General features: G+C 35.8%; 1 protein-coding gene across 4 annotated transcripts in view; it reads right to left on the bottom strand.

The window, feature by feature from the left end:
- Positions 1–2,131: 2,131 nt before the first annotated feature.
- The window catches only part of LOC105050164 (cation-chloride cotransporter 1), a 33,497-nt gene continuing 12,716 nt past the window's right edge, over positions 2,132–22,912 (bottom strand). For all 4 annotated transcript variants that reach the window (XM_010930074.4, XM_073242602.1, XM_073242603.1 and 1 more), the window contains 9 exons: positions 19,562–19,676; positions 18,801–18,901; positions 18,130–18,191; positions 13,177–13,431; positions 12,845–12,959; positions 11,082–11,276; positions 7,014–7,414; positions 4,428–4,589; positions 2,132–3,424 (listed from right to left, as the gene is read on the bottom strand). In XM_010930074.4, the coding sequence (XP_010928376.1) occupies positions 2,334–3,424; positions 4,428–4,589; positions 7,014–7,414; positions 11,082–11,276; positions 12,845–12,959; positions 13,177–13,431; positions 18,130–18,191; positions 18,801–18,901; positions 19,562–19,676 (2,497 nt within the window). In that variant the 3' untranslated portion in view covers positions 2,132–2,333. The remainder of the gene's footprint in view (positions 3,425–4,427; positions 4,590–7,013; positions 7,415–11,081; positions 11,277–12,844; positions 12,960–13,176; positions 13,432–18,129; positions 18,192–18,800; positions 18,902–19,561; positions 19,677–22,912) is intronic.

The raw sequence follows: 22,912 nt of genomic DNA, 5'->3' as shown, positions 1-22,912 counted from the left end.
TTTATCATTTAATACCCAATAACTCAATCATCCACTTTTTTCAAATATAAAAAATATAAAAAATATTATAAAAATATAAAAAAAATTTAGTAACTTATCCAGAAAGATAATAATGCAAAAGAATATGGATAATAGATTTAAAGCCACTTTTCTATGCGTAAAAGAATATGGATAAATTATTTTCATATCTAAATATTGCTTGAAAAATATTTATCTAAAAAAATATAGATTTTCAAATAAATTTTTATCCATAAAAAATGAACCTTATAGGTAAATGCTATCTATAAAAAAATAATTTATCTATCTACAAAAATATAAGAAATTAATTAAGTTGGTCAATAGGAGAGTTGACCAAATTTTCCCGAATATTACCCACAAAAAAAGGGCCTAAAGGGCATCGTTGTTTAAAACATAAAAAGGCAATTATTGACTAATTCATCATGTAAATAATCACTAATTAATTCTTCATTAATTATAGAGTCCCAGTCCAATGAGACTTTTCAGCAAAGTCCCCATTCAGTAAGACTCTTCAGCAGAGTCCCAGATGAATGGAACTCTCTCCCTTGTGCCTTTCTTTCTCTCCACACCTTATTTCATCGCACAAATTAGTTTGTGCACTAAAAATCCATGCTAAAACCCTTCTTTTGTCACCCATTAAGAATAGGATTTGGTTAGTTTTAAATTGAATTCAAAAGGTTTGAATTTAAACCAAAAATTCTATCCCTATCCTTCTATACGTTGGCTCCTTGTGAAGGTGCCTATTATGTGCGACCAAAAGGAAGTGTTCCTAATTGTTTTTCACATCCAAATTCTCTGATTGGTCCCTCTTTAAGTCAGATAAAGGTGAGAAAAAATTGGAGTTAAATTGAAATTCAAAATAGTTTGAATTGCAACAAACTTCAGCCCTTATCCTATCTAATCCCATTTGTACGACAACCATAAAAAGCTCCCATTTTTGTGTGCCAACCACTCTTTGATTTTTACCGTGAGATACCAGAGAGAAAGAGGGGCCGAATACCTTTTTTGGGGCATACAATTTGAGTAGGCTTCTATCTTCTTTGACATGAACAAAGGAAGAGATCGATCTTCTCTTGGGTGAGAGACCTAAAACTGTTCTAGGATTTTTAAGTAAGGAAAAATCAAAGAGAAGAGTGTCTTCATCTATTTTTTCTCCACCATCCAATATCCTCCTCTTATCCATCTTCAACATCGAAAAAATTCAAGGCAATCAAAGAAGGAGATCAAATCAGATTTGCCATTAGAAGCCGATGGCACAAGCTAGCACTCCCGCGGAGGGCTGATCGGTCCGAAGGCTTCGTGTAGACCATCCGTAGAGAACAGATGCTTGTGCAGCTGCAAGCGATCAGAGAGAAATTTCAGATTCACATTCTCAATCGTGAAATTTGACTACCCACGCTCAGGTATTGGGTTTGAAACCCTAATAGTAGTAGATTAGATCTATTGCTAAATGCTGATTTTTTGTTCACATATTTGTTATTTTAAATTTAATTTTTTATGCATATAAATTCATGTCATGGATCCATTTATAGCAGTTTTAAAATTAGATCTTATGTATGTATTTGTAGATTAAATAGTTTAATTTAATATTTTCTACTATAAAATTTTTAAAATACATGCATGAAATTCTTGTGCATCCCAACAATAGTATGAGATGTGGCTGTTAAAAAGCATCTCTTACCAAATTGAAGGTTATCCTGAAAACCTAGTTAAATCTTGCAGAACAAAATAGAAACATTTTTTTTTTTTCATGAAATGTTATCTAACTTTTCTGAAAATGAAATACACTAAAGATGACATGGTATTTGGCAATATGCTTACATTAATGATGGTAAAGGAAACTTTTCAAATTTAATAGCAATCTTTTGTTATGAATTCATGGCTTATTGTCTCCATTTTGAATTCAATGTTATTTTTAGAGCCACTTCTGATTTCTTTAAGACTCAGAATCATTAACCTCAGGACTAATGTCCTGAATCTTAGAGGCATCTGATTCCACACACTGACAATTTACAAGATCCATAAAACAATAATCCATTCAGCAAATCCACGACAGAGATAGGCAACCCAAACACATTGCAAATCAATCCAAAAAAAAAAAAAAAACTAGTGAATTCAGTGAACTTCCTTTTTTCCATTGCTCTTCTAAATCATCTATTTTCAAGAGATTTATAGGAAAAAAATTCCCAACGAAGGAGAACATAAAGAATGAATTTAACATGTATGGGGGCAAAAAAGAAATAAAGAAGCGAAAAATATAGAAGTAAACAAAAAAAATGAATTACAACATTCAGCTGGAACGAAGATTTCTTCAATTACGTGAAAAGGGTAACAACGTCTCTCCTGTATCCCCTGACTATCAACATCCTTGGCACATTCTCAACCAGTAGATCCATGTACTCCATATAGAAATATGCTGGGTGGTTCAAGGGTGGAGGGGGGAGGCTAACAAGAACAACCGCTGCCATCCGTGAGTATTTGAGTATGGTTGAATTTAACTTCAGGGTTGTGTAAAGGAACTTATCAACCTGCTGCTCGTTAACCACAACTGGTTTTCCATCTGCCATCAGCGGCTTCCCTTCTTTCTGAGCTGTCTCCTTCATTTCTGCAAGATATGCAGCGATCCGCCGTTGTGCACTTGTGAATGCTTCGACTGAATCCTCCTGTTGGGGCCCATTCTCCATGTGTGCCTCCCATGATCTCATTGTCACAACAATTACCTCAGCCTGCATTCGGAGATCATACAGAAACTTTTTCACATCGGCCTTCAGCTCCTCAGCCTCTGTGTCCTCTTCAGCAATACAGAAGACTTGGATCTTACAGCTTTCAAAGCTCGCCTTTGTGAGCAGGAGCTGGGATAACAGGAGCATTAGGCCCCCATCCCTCACAATCCAATAGAGGTCAATTGTCCCAAACTGTCTCTGATACTCACCAGGCCATTCATCAAGGCCCTTGACAATCACAACTGCCTTGTTAGCGATGATACAGTCGTTGATGATGCTGACAAATGTAGAAGGAATTTGAGTGAGGTTTTCACGACGCCAGATTTCTGGGTACCGCATGACAATTATGTTCGGTTTTAGATTGCCCAGTCCCATAGTCTGGACGATACCACGAAAACCATCAGACATGTTGGGAGCAACTATGATCTCAGCTACACCTTCACAGCGCTTGTAATCTATGTAAGTGCTTAGCTGACGGCAAGCTGTCTTGGCATCCTCAGCCAATTCATGATAGTCTCCATCAATGATTGAGACAAAGATTGACATGCCACGGCCTTTCTTCTTCATGCAGTTAGCAAAGTCAGCAAGCTTGGGATGACAAGGAACGTTCTCTGGAAGCTTCCCCCATGGCCGGCAGAAAATGAGAGGGATAGGGTACCAGTTTTTGGGATGTACTTGGTTTGCTGCAAGAAACGAGCAATGAAGAAAATCATTACAAAAAGGACCTTTCCTACAAGCAGCTTGTGTAATTTTTATGCATCCGTACATTGCCAAGGAAGTCTATATGAAAAGATTGCTAGTGCCACATAGCAAACAGTATAGCTGGTTTGCCCTAACTAGCAAAGAATGGTGTCCTTTGGGCAACTAGATTATTATACATGTTGGACTATGGAGGGCACCACAAACAGGATGTGTGATGCCATTCACATGGTTCTGCCAGAGATGGGTATGCATGTAGCTTACACGTCCAAACATCTTTTGCTAGTATATGCTTCTGACGTATACATGATGTTATCTGAAGTTATGTTATTACTACAGACACCACTGTACAGTATGTGCGTGCTGTACATAGTATTAATAATTACCAAGATGAGAGAGAAAAAAAAGTATGGTTTCTAATGTTGTAGAAAACACACTGGTAATATATCAGTAAGATAATTTGACCGTAGTAAGTCCTCAGTGCTTAAATGGCCGAGGAACAGTAGAAAATAAAGTAACGTTCTAATGGTGGCAAGCTTGACAGCAATACTTATGTGCCTATTTAGCAACTCATTTTATAAGCTCCTTAAATGGATTTTCATGCAATATTACATTGAAATATGCCAAATGAGATGTTATGGATGAAAGTCTACAAGGAAGCCTTCCAAGAATGCCACTAACTATATATGCATAAATATCAGCATATTTCATCCTCAACTTGTGCCTCTAAGCCAATCTTTGTGCATTTAATATTAATGCACACTCAGCATATAGATCTTTAAGGACATGACATAACTTTGTGCTGTGACACGAAACTGCCTTTTCTTTTACACAGATTCCAAATATTTCACTGACATTGGCACATCTATTTCTAGATAGTACTAGCCGTAGCAATTATACATAAATAATGGTGCACCATGCATTTTACCATGATTATTTGGAATATGCACTCCTGCCAAATGGTGATCGAACAACATATAAGCATACCTCCTAATGATCGAAGGCTTCTCAGGGCCAATTGAAAATATGCGCTCTTGAACCCGTCACCCCAATCTCCTGCCTTCCCTTTTAAACTCACATAGTAATATATAAGGCTAGCAAGGGCCAGAGACACCACAGTGAATGTCCACGAGATGAGGAACATAATCACTGAAATAAACAAAAGATAATTCATAAAATGTAAATCAAACAACAAAATTCCATGTATATCTATTTAACTGATCAGTAATGAAATTAGACTACAGAATCCAAAACAAAGTAAGGCCCCAAGGTGGGACAGTGGAAGAAGTCTGGTGCAAATTAAGAACCCACAGATAAATCTTAAGGATACTGCTAATTACTCAAAAGACAACATCAAACTCTAATCAACATTAGGTACTAATTTCATAACAGTCAAACTTTCACCATTTCTAAATACACCTTCGGCACATTCTGTCAATTCAAGGTTCCACAGCAGTATTAAGAACCATGGAAAACCTGGAGCAAGCAGTTTCAGTCTCTTCAAAGAATTTCCCAGACACTTCCTCATTTTATAGCATATTGACCCTTTCTGACACCAGACAGTTTATAAGCCAGACAAATCAAGCTTGCTTGAGACTGAAAAGTCAGTAGATAGCCCAGGAAGCATTTCACATTTTCTTTACCTTTCGAAAGCAGAAAGACAGTTGAAGTAATTGTCTGATTAGTAAATTAGAAGCTTAGTGTTCAAATCCCCAAATAAACCATATTGTCTTCACCAAACTGGTTCAGGTCTCTATGATTTCACTTTATCATCAAGAAAAAATTGAAACTCGATATGATGTTGGCAGGAGGAGAGCCCTATATAATTACAAGAAAAGAGGTTACACTCACCGAGCCAAGAAAACAAGAAAACATCATCCAACTGAGACATGAAGGTGACATTTTGGTTCTTGCACAAAGTCAACACTCACAGATGGTTAACTTCAGACAAACTTGCAATACCCTGATACTCTTTTGTTTTTTTTTTTTTTTTTATTAAGGGAATGGAGGGTGTTAATCCACCCAAATTTTACTAAGGATGCAATACCTTGATAACCAAAACCCACCTCATTTTTATTTATCAAAAGAAAAGCCACACGATATTGGAAACTGCTCCAATTAAACCAAAACCATCTTTTAACTATGAAGATCAGTCAATTTCCTTCAGGCTGCTTTCTTTCATATGGATGAATCAAATTTTAAGCAAACAACATTATCCCTTTTTTTTTTCAAAAAAAGAAAAGAACAGAAAATGAAGTTATAAATTTCTGCTTGTTTCATTTGTTTTCAGCAAAATGAACATCACTTCATCCAAAATAAGCAATGCATAGTCAACTTTTTGTTATGACAAAAAAAAAAAAAAAAATCCATTTTCTAAGTTACAAGGTACAAAAACTCTAGATTGTTATCCTCAGCTCAGTTTTCATGAAAACTTCAGGTACTAGCCAAGATTGAGCCAACCTTATACTGTAAATCAGTATCATTGCATTAAATCACATGAACCCCATGAAATCTTGCAAGACTGCACCCACATCATCTATCCTCATCATATTGATAAAAATGGTCAGTGCCAAGAATTAATCAAGACATTGAGTGGCCATCCACAAAGTCACCAAAGTTGGATCAACACAAGTCTTTAGTTTGGTTTGACATGGAAAGCATTCTCACGCACCTATCACCCCTCAAAAATAAAAAAACTTGTGACTTCACCCCTCCTTTTTCACGTTGATGAAGTCTTTAAATACAGGAGCTATATGTCGCCAAAACAGCACCATCATGAAGTGCAGAGTTCTCTGGATCCACATTTGCAGGGGCTGATTTACTTAATAACTCCCCAACATACCAACCATCTCAAAAATACATGTGGATAGAATTACATCAACATAGAAAGAACATCATGCCTCAATTATGCTCAAGTTACCAATCAAAACCAAAATTTAGTTTCATCAAGCTTGGACCATGACATATCATCAAGGATAAGCACAAAGACCAGAAAAGTATTCGAATCAAAGCCCTATAACACACTGATGCCACTTACATTTTCTTTTAGGAGGGTGCTGAGGGTATTTTCTCTTTCAGTTGCTGCTATTGTTCTCGTAGTCATTGATGCAGATCTGAGGTCAGTCCCATGGCCTCAAAGTCGCAAATAGCCAACTAGCTGAACCATAATCCTTAATCAAGACTCACTCCTAGCAATGATTACATTCGTACATAAGGATTTAGGTCTCGACGAGACATCCCATGGGACATCAGGATGGGATACCATCTCATGTGTACAAGGCCTTCCTGCTAACGTCCCAGCATCCCAATCGGGACATCTTGAAACATCCCTTGTCTTAAGTGTCAGGATAGGGCAAAACGGTGGCACATTCCATTCCATGAAAAAATCGGAACAGCCCCATCCCATGGGATTTAAAACTTTAGTCATACACATGCAGAACATAATGTGAAATTGGTTACATAGTGCACATTTCTGCAAGGAATATAACTTGAACATGTTTCAGCTTCCAGATTGATGGAAGGGAAAAAATGCTTTATTGAAAAACAACATAGAAGAGGACAAGGGTGCCATACCAATACAAAGTGATGCTCCAAGAAGTGAAAGGCTCCAATGGTGAAATTTCCATCGAGGACGCCAGCTAGGAGCATCAAGAAGATCCAGAAGAAAACAAGATAAATTCACCCCCGCATAGCATAAAAGGAAAAACATTGTTATAGTAGGTGTGATTAGGTCCAAATTCCCAATCACAACACACCCAACACAAATGAAGGCTGTAAAAAGAGTTGCAAGATGAGGTTCACCCCCTTCTGTGACCTTAAAATAATTAAGAACAGGAAGAATGTCATCATTCGCTATAGCAGCGAGCAAGCGGGGGGCCCCTGTCAAACTCTGAAGTGCTGCACCTAAAGTAGAGAGAATGATCCCAACATAAATGATTAATGGAAAAGGCCAAGCCACTTCAGCAGTCAGAAGCCTGCACAGGGTACCTAACTGTCAGCAATTGGAACAATCAAACACATCTAAGCATTGTTATGTGGACCCAAAGATCAGGATGTTAAAATATACCCACATCAAGAATCCACCATTTAGCATTCAAGGGCGTATTTGCAGCAAATTCAAATATTTTTTTAAGCTCTTCATGTCTTTACAAATTACAACTACTTTACATTTAAAAAAAAAAACATTTCATGCCTAATTTCTTATATTAAAAGTTCAAATATATATATGTGTGTGTGTAAAGAAAAAAGAAATGAAGGGCAGACAAGGAAGTAATGCAAAGCTAAACTAAATAGTGACAATTATATATGCAGAATACCAGCACAAAGAAGCGCACATTGGAAATTTTTCATTATCCTTCGGCAGTCAAACTTTAGGACTCAAGAATTTTAAATACTGCATCCTTTAGAAATAACTTGATCATAGAAATCAATCTATAAATTTTACCTCGTATTATGTGGCATTAGGTGGCACATTAATATAGCATTAGCTAGAGATTTTTCTATACCATGCAAAGTTAAGCAACACTACAGATTAAAAAGCAGCAAGTAGGGAAACAATCCTACTCAAGTGAGGAAGTAGTGTAGAGGGCTAATGTATAACATGTCAGCAGACAAGGTTGACAAGCAGCAGACAGTCCAATACAATGGGCTTAGGAGGAAAAAGAAGGATATCTACAAATCAGAAAACATGAAGGAAAAAACTAAAAATATAGACCAAATTAGGTGCATATAACACTTTAGTATAAGATGTTGAAATGGACAAAGGATGGAGATGATTTCCAAGTAGCATTCGAGTGAAGGATATATAGGAGACACACACAGGCTATGTTTGGAGTAGAAAGGGAGTAAAGTTATTTAAACCAGTTATTCCACCACCCTTTTTCAGCCCAACAATCAATGAGGCACTTAGTTTAACCACTTTTTCAGAAGGGCAAAACAAGTACTTGCAGAAAATAGGTATAAAACATTTTACCTAACACCCACTTACACCACTTATCCTAGGAATAAATTTCTCCACCATGTACGTTAATGTAGTTTATTCCAGATTAAATACGAGTGAGTTAACCAATTTACCCTGGGTTAACTTATTTCAATTACAAACATGACCATAGAGAATGCATGTATCTGACAAATCTTATCTCATCTATATAAATCAGCTCTTTTTTTTTCATCAACATATGATTTACTAAGATTTGAGAATCTTTACAGTGAAATCTCAACTTAGTAACTATAACTAGATTCAGATCCCCGGGCTAAGGCACCTAGAGGTAATGGTCTTGCTGCAAAAGATGAAGTATGGGTTGCCATTGCCACTTGCCACTAGAAAAAATCACAATGTATTGCCTCAAATAATAGAATTACACAATTTTGAAAAACACGAAAATCTTGCATAAGCTATAAATAAGAACAAAGATTATGTACTATAATTTATTTGGGGTTTGTTTCAATCAACTACTTGGTTGTATAACTTTATGAAGGCTCTAGGTTTTGTTGATGTTTCTGGAATTCAACTTAACCCATACGTAGACAAGAGGTCATCCAAATAATTTGGAGCTTAAAATGAAAAACCTAACAAGATATTCATCCCTTCTTTCGCCCTCTAATTTTTTCATTTTTCCTCTCTTTTAATCACATATTTATTTCCTTTCAATTCGCAATGTGAAAAAACCAAAATTAATCCATCATATTCCGATTTCCATGATCATTTCTTATCAAATATTATCAGCAACAAGGTTCGCCATTACAATACTGCATCTCATAATGGTACCATCTTGGTACAATATTAGTACACCCAATATAGTGGTTGATTTGGCATATTGACACTTAGCATGTCTCCCATACTGCATACCAATTTGGTCAAGGACTCAAGTCTCGATGGAATATCCCATAGAACATCAGGATGGGGTACCATCCCATGTATTGGGATAAGACCATCCATGTGTCTTAGAACATCTTTTGTCCCAAGTGTTGGGATGGGTAGGATGGTGGCATGTCTCTTTCCATGGGAAAACTGAGACAGCCCCATCCCACAGGATTTAGAACCTCGAGTTTGGTAACAGTATAGTACATAAGGTTGATATGCATAGGTACCAATTGGTATGGCATACCATGATCAGCAACACTAGAGGTAGATTTAATCACAAGAAGCAAACATAGTATGGATGTGGTATTTTGATGGTTTAGTAAATAATAGGACCATATCCACTAGATTAATCACAATTATCTTAAATTTTTGAAGTGCCATTTAGAACTCCAAATTAAGGATAGGGAATTCCAAAACCTAATTATTGATGCGTTTATTGTGAATCCAACAATAAGGCAATGCTTTTATGATTAAAAACTCAACCATTGAAGATATGACAACTGGAAGTTTCACAAAATGTTTGAATAGTAGAAGATATGCCTATTAAAATTTCGGGCTTAAAAAGCCATCAAATAAAGATCTTGCATTCCCAAGAAGAAAGTTAAGAATTGGACAATGCAGCAGATAATCATCGCAGATTCTACATTAATCCAATTTGGAAGCAATCTCCAGTCTCCACAGACTTCAATGGTTGATGCTTCAAAAGTTTCTTTGATAATTAGGTTGTGGGAGAGAGTCTCCTCAATCACCTTAGTAAATATACAATGATCCAGTACTATCTCACTGCAAAGGATGCATTAAAATAAATCATCCAACAATTCATATCAAGAATGGCAAGATCAACAAACTATATATATGATAGAATGTTCCTCGAATCATCCATCTCCATCTAACTGATGTGATGGTTGAGCAACATGCTTGGAGTGCATCAAGAAAATATTAAATGAGATCCACAGCCTGAGATGTTAAAAGGCAGCCGAGCATAATCAGTCTGTAACTTTGAATCAACAATAAGTACAAGTGAATAAATAGATGAGGACATTTGAGATAATAGAGCACAGTGGATGAAGTGAAGAGACAGTCTAATAGAATTTTACAAATGTCATATAACTTTAAGACTAGAGATAATCTTTCTGGAAAAGCTAATGTTGGAAGCATCATATCAACAAAAGTGAGGCCAACAATCAGCACCTAATGCATTATAAGACTAACATAGATTTTCCTTATTTGGTGACAAATTAAGGATTCAAATCCTGTGGGACAGGATCATCCTAGTTTTTCTGTGGAACAGGACGCACCGCATCCTGAGACTGTGGACAATGGATGTCCCATTCATCCTATCCTATCTCAACAATTGTGATGATGGCCCATCCTGACACTTGGGATAGTGCAAGGCCTCACCATCTCACCAAGACTTAAATCCTTGGTTGATATAGCATACGAGATCCTACTAGATCCCATACTCATGACTACACTTCAGAGAAAATCCATCAATTATATAGTAAACTAGATTCACCAGATAATTCTGTACATGATAATCGCCCCTTGTTGCATCAAAATTCAAATATCATACCCTCTAATGGACATACAAGTTTCATTAGTTTGCAGCAATTGCTACTGTCATCAATTAAAAGTTAAGATAATCAAATTCTCTCACCTTCTCTAATTTTCCTCATGGTATTGAAAAAAAAAGCATTATAGAGCACAAGCTTGTTAAATAGTTGAGTTGACAGAAGTCTCTCTGGCAATGACATTTTAAACAATGAAATATCAAATACCTGTTTGTCAAAAGCTCTTCTCTAGTTGCCAATGCTCCAAAGAGTAACACTGATATCAAATATAAAGATGAGGTGGTAAGAGTTGCAGCTAGTGTTCCAATTGGTATAGAGCGCTGTGTGTCTTTCAGTGATGCAGACCGATTGGATCCAGCCATGATTCCTGTCACAGCTGGAAAAAAGAGACCCACCAATGCACTGGCAGAAGTACAGAGTATAGATATTGTCAGCATGCATGAAAAAACGAGTTCATAAAATTCTTCTCTACCATAGCCACTTGAAATTTTAAAAATAAACGTGCACTACACAAAAAATCCATTAGCGTTCTTAATCAAATTGTAGTAAGCTTGTGAAATCTGACATTTGAAATTACAGAATCCAGATTTCAAAAGATTGATCTGCATTTAATCTAAATCTTAAGCTCCCAAGTTTCTAATATACTGTACGTACCGAACTGAGTAGTGAACTCTATTTCTGACAAGGTTTCCTAAACCAAAAGCATGCAGTTTCTAACACATGAGATTCCTATAATTACAATCGAAGCCTCAGGCTTATGCAGCCTTCCTTACAAAAACATTAGTTGCAAATAGCATTTGAGGTGTTGCCTCTACCACACAATCTCTTCAGAAACTCCCTCCAGCACCAAATTTTGGAGCACTTATAATATTTAAATTAATTGCTTCAACATATCCACACGCAAATCAACTCCCACACTCATTCCCATCAAGGTTTTGAATAAGGTATACCATTTCAGTTTCGGGCCCTATACCCAGCCAAGTTACTGTGTTGGTATGGGCCCAGTTCGGAGTACCAAGAGTTGGTACACCCCCATACCGTACCGAACTGATACAATACATCCCGTACTATCCGATTTGGTACAGTATGTCATACCTTGTTTTGGAATATGGATCATACCGTACCATCTCAATCCCATACCGCATGCCATATTGACCTGTATCAACACAGGGGTATCGTCTGATGAGTAGATATGGGGGCGTACAGAATCTCCCAGCAGTACGGGACAATTCAAGGTCAATATTAAATATTCAGGCTTTTCTCTCAATTCATTGAACTGACATAGAAATGTTACAGTTAATAGCAAATCAATGACCAGTGGAGGCCATTACATAAAGATATTGCAGTTCCTAGGATAACACTTAGGCTTCTCAAGATCAAACTGCTGAATTTTCAGTTTCTGATTGTGAGCGAGTGCTATTGATGGTGTTGCTCAGCAATAAGCAAGCATTTAATCATCTAAATGAGAACCTAAAAATAGTATAAGGTATAAGTAGACTAAGTAAACAACTATCAATATCAAGGTTTGCAATCTCCATATTGGACCCATATCAGTATCAATATGATATGGTGTTGGTATTGCCTGTTGGAGGTCAGTTCGGTGTATCGATACTCAGTATGCCCTTCATGTTGCGTACCCGTTCCATAGCTATATGGTATGGTATGCACCAGTACATGCTGGTATGGCATACCATGATCTGTATAAAGATGTCTGCTAGAATGCTCAAAGCAATCTGGTCTCAAAAGATGTGAAGTTTTACACATGAGATACATTGTAAATAGACACAATATATTGTTGGATAAAAGAATTTCATATTATTAAAAAGATACAAACAAAATAAATACACATTACTGGTAGGCATCAATAAAATAATGTCATATTGTATAATCAGACATATTCATTAACAAACACCATATTTGTCCAAAAAAAAAAAAACTTCACTCATAAAAAAAATGCAGTGAAGACTTACTTAAAATTCCAATAAACAGGTCCTTCTGGATCAGGTATCCCAGCATTGGTAGTACGTTGATAATCAGAACTCCAATTTTCTTTCAATGTTTGCAATTTCAATCCCGTTATTCCACCTTTACCAGATAAAAACGATGAAAATCACATTGTGCATCAAAGACTGAGAAAGGATTGAAAAAAGGGGTTCTACTTTTGCCTATAACATAAAAAAGCCTTATTCCATCATATAGGAAAGTGGAAAACAGTAAAAACAAGGCTAATTTGCATCAAAAGTGTAAATAAAAAAGGATTTTATGCATATAAAAATGGAAAGGTTATTGAAATAAGACTTACTTGAAGCATCAATTCTGGAAGCTGAAAAAACCCCAATGAATATGCAGAGTAGAGAAAATAGGACAGGCATTAAGAAAGCAGGTGCAACCCTATTGATCATCTTCACACCACCAAATACAATAAAACAGAGTAGGATGGTAACAACAATTCCATAGATTTGCAAGTCATGCAAGCTTGGAGTTGAAACAGTTGTTGCAACAAGATCTGGTTTAGTTCCATTACTTGCTGTGCTATTAGTGATGACTACTACGCTCTCTGCAATATGAACACCCCATAAAACATTGTTACACTGGACAAATAAATTTAACATTTCTACCATAGTATAGTAGCAAATGGCAACTGCAATAACAAAGAAGAAAGACATACAGATAAAATGAATTCTAATGAAACATAAAGATTACAAGGATTGTTACAGATCACGTTGTTTTGTAGTGAGAAACAAGATAGTAAAAAATTTTAAAATTACAATAGAAAGATAGCAATGCTTGAGAACCATAATGTAACTAGATTGTTGTAATTGCTTTAACAAGTAAGGATTTTAAATAGACGATAGATTTTTAGAACTTCTCATTGATAGATGTTATCTCTACTGCAGCACTACCAAGTACTAACAGAAGTGACAAGGTTGCCAACCAATTTAATGGCGAGCTTTTTAATGCATATCCTAGAACTATACAATAGTGGCTTAATCTCCCAATTTTTTAATTCCAAAATAACCCTAGTCAGATTTCTCCATTGACTTTTTTCCTGAATTAGACCTGAAGGAAGCCCTCTAAAGATTTAAAACATAGAAAAATAACTGTAATTAGATCTCATTTGTTAAGGATTTAAAGTTTAAAACAGACTAAACTTTTATCTAAATCTTAATATTATCTTAATTTTATCTTATACTAAATCTTAAACTATATGAATAAATCTTCTCAACTCTTGGATTTAGTTAAAACCATCCTACACATTCAGATTGTAAACTAGGTTAAATTTTAATCTAAAACTCCTGAAGTGCATGTATAACCTCTACTGAGTCCTGCTCTCCCACATTAACTTCAACTGGACTCTCTTCATGGCCCCTTGTCAAATCTTTTTTCTGCTGCTCTCTGCTTTCCCACAGGAAAACAAATCCAAATGCCATGATCAAATCATGGGATCCATCCTAACTGAAACATTTCCACTGGGAACTTGGTATTTGACCATGATGCATGATACCATCTCCAACACAACTCTATCCAAGAAATCTTTTGCTACATAGACCCCAACTGCCCAAATATCTAACGATTTCAAGCCAGGAAAGTTGTGTATTTTAACTTGTTTGGGTATAGTGTGAAGACAAATTAGACAGCTAATCACAAAACTACGGCTGTCATAATTGGTAGGCTGAGCTTGGTTGAATAAATATTGTTACCACAAAAAGAACAACAGTTATCTGTTAGTGTGCTTATATGATAAGCAGCCTGCCATGTTGAGCTTTCAAATTTATAATGGAGGACTATATAATCAGTAAAAAAGGGCAGCAGTTGCAGTATAAGCATTCTAATGATATTTCAATGGGATTGAATTTGTGCTCACACAGCCGAAAAGCTTGATATAGACATGGTCATTAGATAATAGTCACAATTCTAAGCACAAATGTGTGTATAAAAGCATTAAAAGTACTTGTGGAATAAAATTTCTTTGCACCAATGACCAACTAATAGACAAATGAGCAACACTACAACCTATGGTATGCCGTACCAGTGGGTAAATATGTACTGTACTGTACCGGTACCAAACTGGTATTCAGTACGAGGGTTGCACCAAGAGTCCCAATCCCTGTATTGGACATACTGATACTGTTACTGGTACAAGATCTGATACCGAGATGGAAAACCTTGCTACAACTACAGCTGCAAAATTGCATTCACTAATCTTTGTTCTGCAGGTAAAAAAAACCTGTATATAGGGTGACCCATTACTTCGGCATTTGGTTCTTCATTCCTAATATGGTTTATCTAGGCGTCGATATAATTTTGCAGTGGAAACTTTTTAATATTGGTTATATTATTGCTATACTTGCTTCTAATTTTTTAGAAAAATGTACTTTTTATGAAGAAAAGCAATGACACACTTGATAATTACCACATAATTTGCAAGGGCAGATAGAAAAATATCAAAGGATAATTAAAATTTTGTGACCGATCTCTAAAATGTCTAATTGTTTCAAAGTTATTTTTTTACTATCTTAATGATTATTAATTTATAAAATGGTTAATTTTATTTTGATGGTTTGCACGCCTTTACTGTTAAAATTAACTACTAATTCAAATTTAACGTGCATATGCATGGACATATTTTAGTAGTAAACAGAAAATTCAGTATAATTTCAAAATTTAACTACTTGATTGTGCCTAAATACATCCACAATTTTTGTAGTTTGCAAGGTTAACAATGACATGGAGACAAAATCAAAATGGGCTTTCAGTCACACAACTCGAATGTTGACAAACGCATATCAAAAGGTGCATTAAAGATCAAGGATCCAAGAATCACAAGTCATGCTGGTCAAAGGCAAACACAATATGAAAACATCCCATCCTATGCTGGTCACAAGCAAAGGGCCCAGGGGTTAGTATCGGACTATCAGGCATTCTATTTGACACACAACCAGCACAGCCTTAGACAAAGTCACATAATACACTAATAAACATCACTTATTCATGCCCATATACAGCTGGTGCAATCATCATATGTATGTGGAGTTATACATCCAATCAAGATTTTACGTCCCAGCGGGACGGAGGGCGTCCCGGCTATCTTGCCCCGTTCTTATGAGAAAACAAGACTGGGACAGGGTCGGGACTCCGAAACCCATCTACACAAGGAGAGAAGAAGAAAGAGAACAGAAAGGAAGGAAAGATGAAGAAAAGTGAAAAGTGAAAGGAAAGAAAAAGAAGAAAAATGAAAGAAAGAAAGAAAGGAAAAGAGAAGAAAAAGAAAGGAAGAAAAAAGAAAAAGGAAAAAAAAAAGAAAGGGATAAGGAAAGAAAGAAAAGGAAAAGGAAAAAAAGGAAGGTAGAAAAAAAAGAAAGAAAGAAAGAAAAGAATTAGGGGAAAGAGATGGAGGATATCTAACGAGACACATAATCAAGACCACTGTCGAGATAGGACGGGACAGCGGGGCATCCCATTCCATGGAAAAATCGAGACACCTCCATCCAGCGGGATTTAAAACCTTGCATCCAATAACTTAGCCATTGTTAAGAAGAAGATTCCATCGCAACTTTAGATATGTCTACATCAGCAGCGAGTCAACCCTGCATTTGGGACATCCTAATAAAACCAAACAGCTATAGAATACAATCAATGATTACTCTATGTACTATGGTTGTTCTTTTCACTTCAATAGATGCCAATGCATTAGTAATCTAGCCCTAATTCATTGGACTCGTAAACTAAGATCTTCAAAGACCATGGATAAGGATAAGGTTATTTCTAATCATGCCCAATTCATGCACAAAGTATCACAAAGCACATTAAATAACTAAATCAGGTGAGTCACCCGCCACACTGAAAAAAGTAGCAAAAAAGACTATGAATTTCAGGAAGACATCTTAAAACAGCCCATTTTAGTATCATAACTATCTAATGGTTAACCCAATTGAAGTGAACAAATAAAAGATGGTCCATCAAGAGTGCTTTTACCAAAAAAATGTTCATGCCGGTTTCCAAACCAGTCATAAATGTCTTCACTTCAGACAGTTGGCATTCAAATTATATTCAGAAGAACCATTCAACTAACTGGGAATTTGCTTACTAATTGACTTAGTGTTTAAGAAATATCAATCTCTAAAATGCAGCTATCAAATTCTAAAATAGGTTCCCTTCAAACTATAAAAAACTCTCTTACTTCCATTCCAATAGAAGTACAATACACTGAAGATGAATTTACATTTGGGAAGTGGATAGGCAAAAGTTTTTTTATATGTTTGCTAACCTCAAGCAGCAAACTGCAAATGTTTTTTGGATTATAAGAATCACATGCACAAAAATTCACAAAAATGTTTTCTCATCCACTGATTGCTACTTCAACATTAAGCTTTTTAAGTTTATCCTCCATCCAGAAAAGGAAGCCAATTAAGTTCAAAAAATTACAGATATGAAAATAAAAAAACTCATTGTAAAGTTTTTTAAATGATTTTTAGACAAAACAGAAGGAAAATTTCATGATGTTATACATATCACAACCATTTCTTTTTATAACTTTCAGTATTTTTCTTTGATAAACTTTTTATACAAAATTTGACAGCAAGTACCCCAGTCTTCTTACAAATATGGAATGGTAGAAGCAAAACTTGCTATCTCGGTACTGGACCACATATTAGTATCATACTATTTTAGTGTTGGTATGCCCAATACGGTTCCTAGTTCGGTATACCGAGGATCGGTATGCCCCCCATACCACATACTGGTTCGGTATTGGTATGGTACAATATGGTTGGCAAGCACCAATACCGACCATTAGGGCAAACTTAGGTAGAAGAGATGAAAACAATAGCAATACAATGATGAATCATGACAAGGTGGGTTGTACTTTTATTAGAAAACAAGGAAATTGATATGGTTAACCATTTTCCGCACCACAATTTCATATCTGCAAACAAATGTAAGGAAGATTGTCATTGACAATTTCCGAGGATGAATGACTGGAGACAAGCTCAAAATTAGCACTTTTCCCTTTTCATGAAACAGGTTTGCTTTATCTTGTAAATAGCCTGACCTATTAGCGAAACTAGTAATGCATATCTACTTATGCCCTAGAGGCTAGAACCATAATTTGGTTTTCTGAAATCAATCCAAAACTTTTTATCTAATAATACTAAATTGATGTGACAGGTCTTGGGTGTTTCAAAATTAGTCCACCACATTTTGTACAAAAGAGTAGTAGTAATTTCAGTTACCACAATCATCTTTGTAGTTTTACCTCTAAAAAACCCAGCACTTGGCAAAGCATCTAAGAAGGTTTCCACCGCTCCAAGGACATACCTAAAACAACACCATAAAGATAACACTAAGTAAAAAGGAAAAGTTATTGGCACATTATTTGATGAAAAGTAGAATGTTCTAAGAAACTTCAGTCATATAATTTACTGTCAGAATTAATGGCATAAATGTTCTGCAATAACTTGATGAAGGTGGCATTGCAGTTTACAGTTTTCTTCTTTTGGGGGAGAGGGATGGATTGTTAATGTGGACAATTCAGTAGATCTAGTCAAAAAACTTATATAATTAGGTTCTGCTTGTATGCTTGGTGTAATTGAGCTTGCTTGTATTTAATGTTCTGATTTCCTTTGTTGTCACCAAAAATGCAAAATCTAGCAACGGCAGAGTGAGGGTTATTAAGGAACATGTCTACTTACCCATTAGAAATTTCAAATTGGAGTTCATATTAATGAATTATAATGATAAACGTATGGAATAAAGTGTAGACTTCCTAGATGAGCGATATAAGTAAATTGCTTGCATGTCATTTTAACTCTAAAATGATTTCCTAATAGATTTAAATGTGCATAAAGAAAATAGGAAGAAAAAGAAACAAAAAAAAAATGTGCATAACTGCTTTCAGGATACATAAAGAACCCAATGCAAACTCACATAGCTCCAGCAACTGCAGTGCCAAGGAAAAAGCACAAACCAATACTAACTCCAACTTCTGGACCAAGAGCTCGACCGATAAGATAGTATGGTCCACCACCCTGAAAGCTCATGAGAAAAAATTAAGATCAAATGAAACTTAGTAACCAAATTCACTACCAAACTCATCTATGCAAACAAGAGAACCTTGCGCCATATAGAATGCCTGCAAGTTCATTGTTTACAAATTGGACAGCCCAAAGATAAGAACCTGTACAAATAGCAATAAGCAGAATCTATTTAACCCCTAATCTAATGGAAACCCAAAATGCTGGACTTAGATTCAGTTTCATAGCATGTGCACATTGATGTGTTTCAACTTATCTGAGACAGGACGGTTTTGTTAGTTTTCAATTTAAATAAGCTACTAGTGATCTGGTCAGCATGGCTTTCTTGTTCATAACAAGATAGGTAAAGTAGATTATCTATCATTACTTAAGAAGTTGCTAGGAATACAACGTAACCACATACATAGGAAGGACAATATTTAGCCTTCTCTCAACTGACAGTTGCATGCAGAATATACAATGTCCATTCCTAGATATATTATAAACTTCAAATACCAAAAATCAAATATATATACTAAGCCTGGGCCAGGCTTGATTATCCCATGACTCTAAAACAAGAGATCAAGGAAGATGATGACATAACCATAATTATCAAGCTTTATCTAGTCCACTTGAAGAATAAATTCTCAAATGTATACAGACAATCCACTTTACCTTCATCGCCCCATTTGTTGCAATTGCACTTAGTGATATTCCAGTTAAAAATGTGCAAGAGCCACAAAATGCAACCAACACAAGTCCTTCTCCAATGCCGGCCATACCCACAATCCTACAAAAAGAATGCTACAATTAGTATCAAGCACCATGCATTGCAAAACAAGATAAGGAAAGTGAATAGCATGGTGATGTAAATAATCAACACTAAAAAAAATGAAGCTGGAGAATTTTGTAGAGGATTATGTATTGGTCGTATTATTAGAAAAACTAGAAATATTAGGGAAAATACCATTATAGCATAAATGTTATCATGGAACTCATGATAAAAATGAAATATAAGAAAGAAAGGGAAAAAAGAAAAACTTAAGTAATATGCTTAAGAATCAGCCCAAAGTTACTCATGCAAAGCTACTCCCCATATTTGAGAGGATTAAATTGTGGGAACATATAATCAAGTACTTCAAAAATGAAGTCTCCTGTAACTGATAACACTATGTAAGACAAGTGGGTAAGAAGATGATTGAGAGAAAAAATTGTGAGCCAACAGACAGTCATGGCACAAAGATATGCTCAGCTAAAGTCTCCTCATATTCTTAGGAGCCTAGGAGAGAGGCAATGATCTAGGTCATGGCTGATAAAAACATGTAGATAATAAGAAACTCGAGAACAAACTAAACAAGTTTTAGCAAACCAAGCTTCACTTCCACGAATATTAACAAAGGCTGAGCTGTGAAGCCATCTACTTGACAAAATAACACCTAATGGACAAGAACAAGAGAATTACTGTGGCTGGACAAATTTCAATTTGAAAGTCAGACAGATTCTCCAATGCAAGTATAGAAAGCACAGATTTAGCATTTTAAAGGCTTTTGAGTGCGCTCTTGTGTCTGTCTCTATTCATGTGATTTATCATGAATGCACAAACAATCACATTGAGAGTTCTTGATAATATACTCGTGTGCTTTATCAAAATAATCTTCATAAATAAATTAGACCCACTGATAAACCAATCATCATGATGTCACCAAGGTGCTGCCATTTATTCAAGCAAATGAAGACTAATCCTGGACTTTCACCAGGAAAGCATTTTCCGAATGCTTGGCACCAAGATTATTATCTACCCAAAGCTCCACCTAAAAATCTTCTAGCAGTGGATCCTTGGCTCTGGCTCTATACCTAATAAATTTAATGCAGATCTGATTTGCATCATCCTTTGGATCCATATTCTCTTGCGCTTATCCCCAAAATATCCACTATGCTTGGTTTGGTTGCAGGAAAATGTTGTCAGGGTAATTTGCTCCCATCCCACAAGCCCTGCTACTCCATGGGTGGGTCTTGATAAATCTGAATTCTGTTTGGTTGAAAATCTGCTATTCTTGACAATAATTTTGGGGTGACTGAAAAGCTGTTTGGTTGAAGGAACAGAATAAAGACATAAAGGGTAACTTTTCATCAATTTGACAAAACTTCCCTTGCACAAAAACGGAGAAATTGGCTAATAAGCACGAAAAGAGTGAAGTGTAGTTCCCTTCTGATTGTGTCAGAAATGTTTGCAAGCATTGCCGCCAGATTATGTGTTCTCATCTGAATTCCACCTTATGATAAAAAAAGTAATGAATATTTGAATTGGAGTTAACAGTTCATTGCACCCATCATGATTAGCAAATTTGAAATTACACTCTCCTTTCACACATTTTATCTCTCTATGTGGTCTCACTTATAGAATGAAAATCTATAATTAGCATATTCTTTTTCCATGGTAAACACCAAGGAAAGTGAATTCCTTTGTTGGCTTGTTATAAAGAATAACTTAACTGAATTCTAATATGCCTTCTCTACAAGATCATTTCACTATACAATTTAAGAATTAACCAGATGCAACAGATAGTTATATGTAAAAGCTAGAGTGCATTAAAATCATTTAATTAAGTGGATTTAAAGAATATGCAGAGATCTATCTCAGCTGGACCCTTCAATTTATCCTAAAATACTTCTACCACACTTATAGATGATGACATTTGGACATAAAAAGAAATCTTTAAGTACTGAAGGGATCCAACTAAGATTTGCCGTCTCAGTACCAGATCTCATACCAATGCTATCTTGATATAATGTCGGTATGCCTGATACGAGGTTGGTTTGGTGATGCAATGCATCGAGTCACTACTTTTATTTTATTTTATTTTATTTTATTTTATTTTATTTTATTTTGACTGTATTCTATCATGGTTTAATTTATTGAGATCGGATGGCTAGGTTATCCTAAATCAAATCAAACCAACAACCATACCCCAACAAACTACTTCAAATATATCTTTATCCTACAACCACTCAAAACAAACCTGCAACCATATCCCAACAAACTTAATTCAAATATATCATTATCCTACAACCACTCAAAACAAACCTACAACCATATCCCAACAAACCAATGCAAATATATCCTTATCCTACAACCACTCAAAACAAATCAACAACCATATCCAACCTGGTGGTGTCATGTATAAATCTGACATGGAAAGAAGAAAAAAGTGGAGAAGAAAACTTTGGAAGGTTTAACCTATGCTTCTATCTTGAATCCCTCCTTTTGGGATCGTTGTTGCCTCTTCCTCGCGAACGGATTCCTCGCGAACGGATTCGTCTTCGGCTTCTTTCCTCTTGTGACTCTTGGCTCTCTCTTCCCCGTCCTGAAGCCTATCATTGCGGTGCTGCTCTCCTTGGTGGTTGTGGATGCCCTGCATCCCGTGAACCAATTGAGACTTGAACCTCTTCAATATATTCCCGCACTCAAGGTAACAGATCCATCCATAACTTTACCTCGTGCTGCCTCATATCCCATCATTAAAATCTAGCCATCTGAACTCCGTTTTAAGCCCAGAATGAACCTATTCCTTAGTATTTTATGTTAGAACTAGTATATGTAATTGGTCTTGAAAAGTTTGCCTCAATCATGGAACTTTCATCACTGTTATTTAATAAATTTTGAACATGTTGCTGATTTCTATTTAGTTCTAGCATTGACCTTTAAGAGTTCATTTGAATAGATCACATAGTATTTAGATTTACAACAAATTGCATTTATTTTTTTTTCCTTTTTTTCTTCTGTTCTCTCCTATGCTGCATTGCTACAGTAGCACGCTTCAGTACCGTATTACAATCTCTTTAAATGCATCATTTGGCGTACGGACAGTTGACACGCCCGCATATTGTTTCAATACTAGTACAGTACGATATGCCCAATACACATTGGCATCAACTAGTATGACATACCATGGGTCTAATAGTTAGACATAATACATATGTACATACATTCATACAGGCATACACACATGTATGTATGCATGTATG

This window comes from Elaeis guineensis, chromosome 8 (assembly GCF_000442705.2).
Source record: "Elaeis guineensis isolate ETL-2024a chromosome 8, EG11, whole genome shotgun sequence".
Lineage (NCBI taxonomy): Eukaryota > Viridiplantae > Streptophyta > Magnoliopsida > Arecales > Arecaceae > Elaeis > Elaeis guineensis.
Note: the sequence above shows the minus strand (reverse complement) of the source record. Positions and strands in the feature narration are given on the sequence as shown.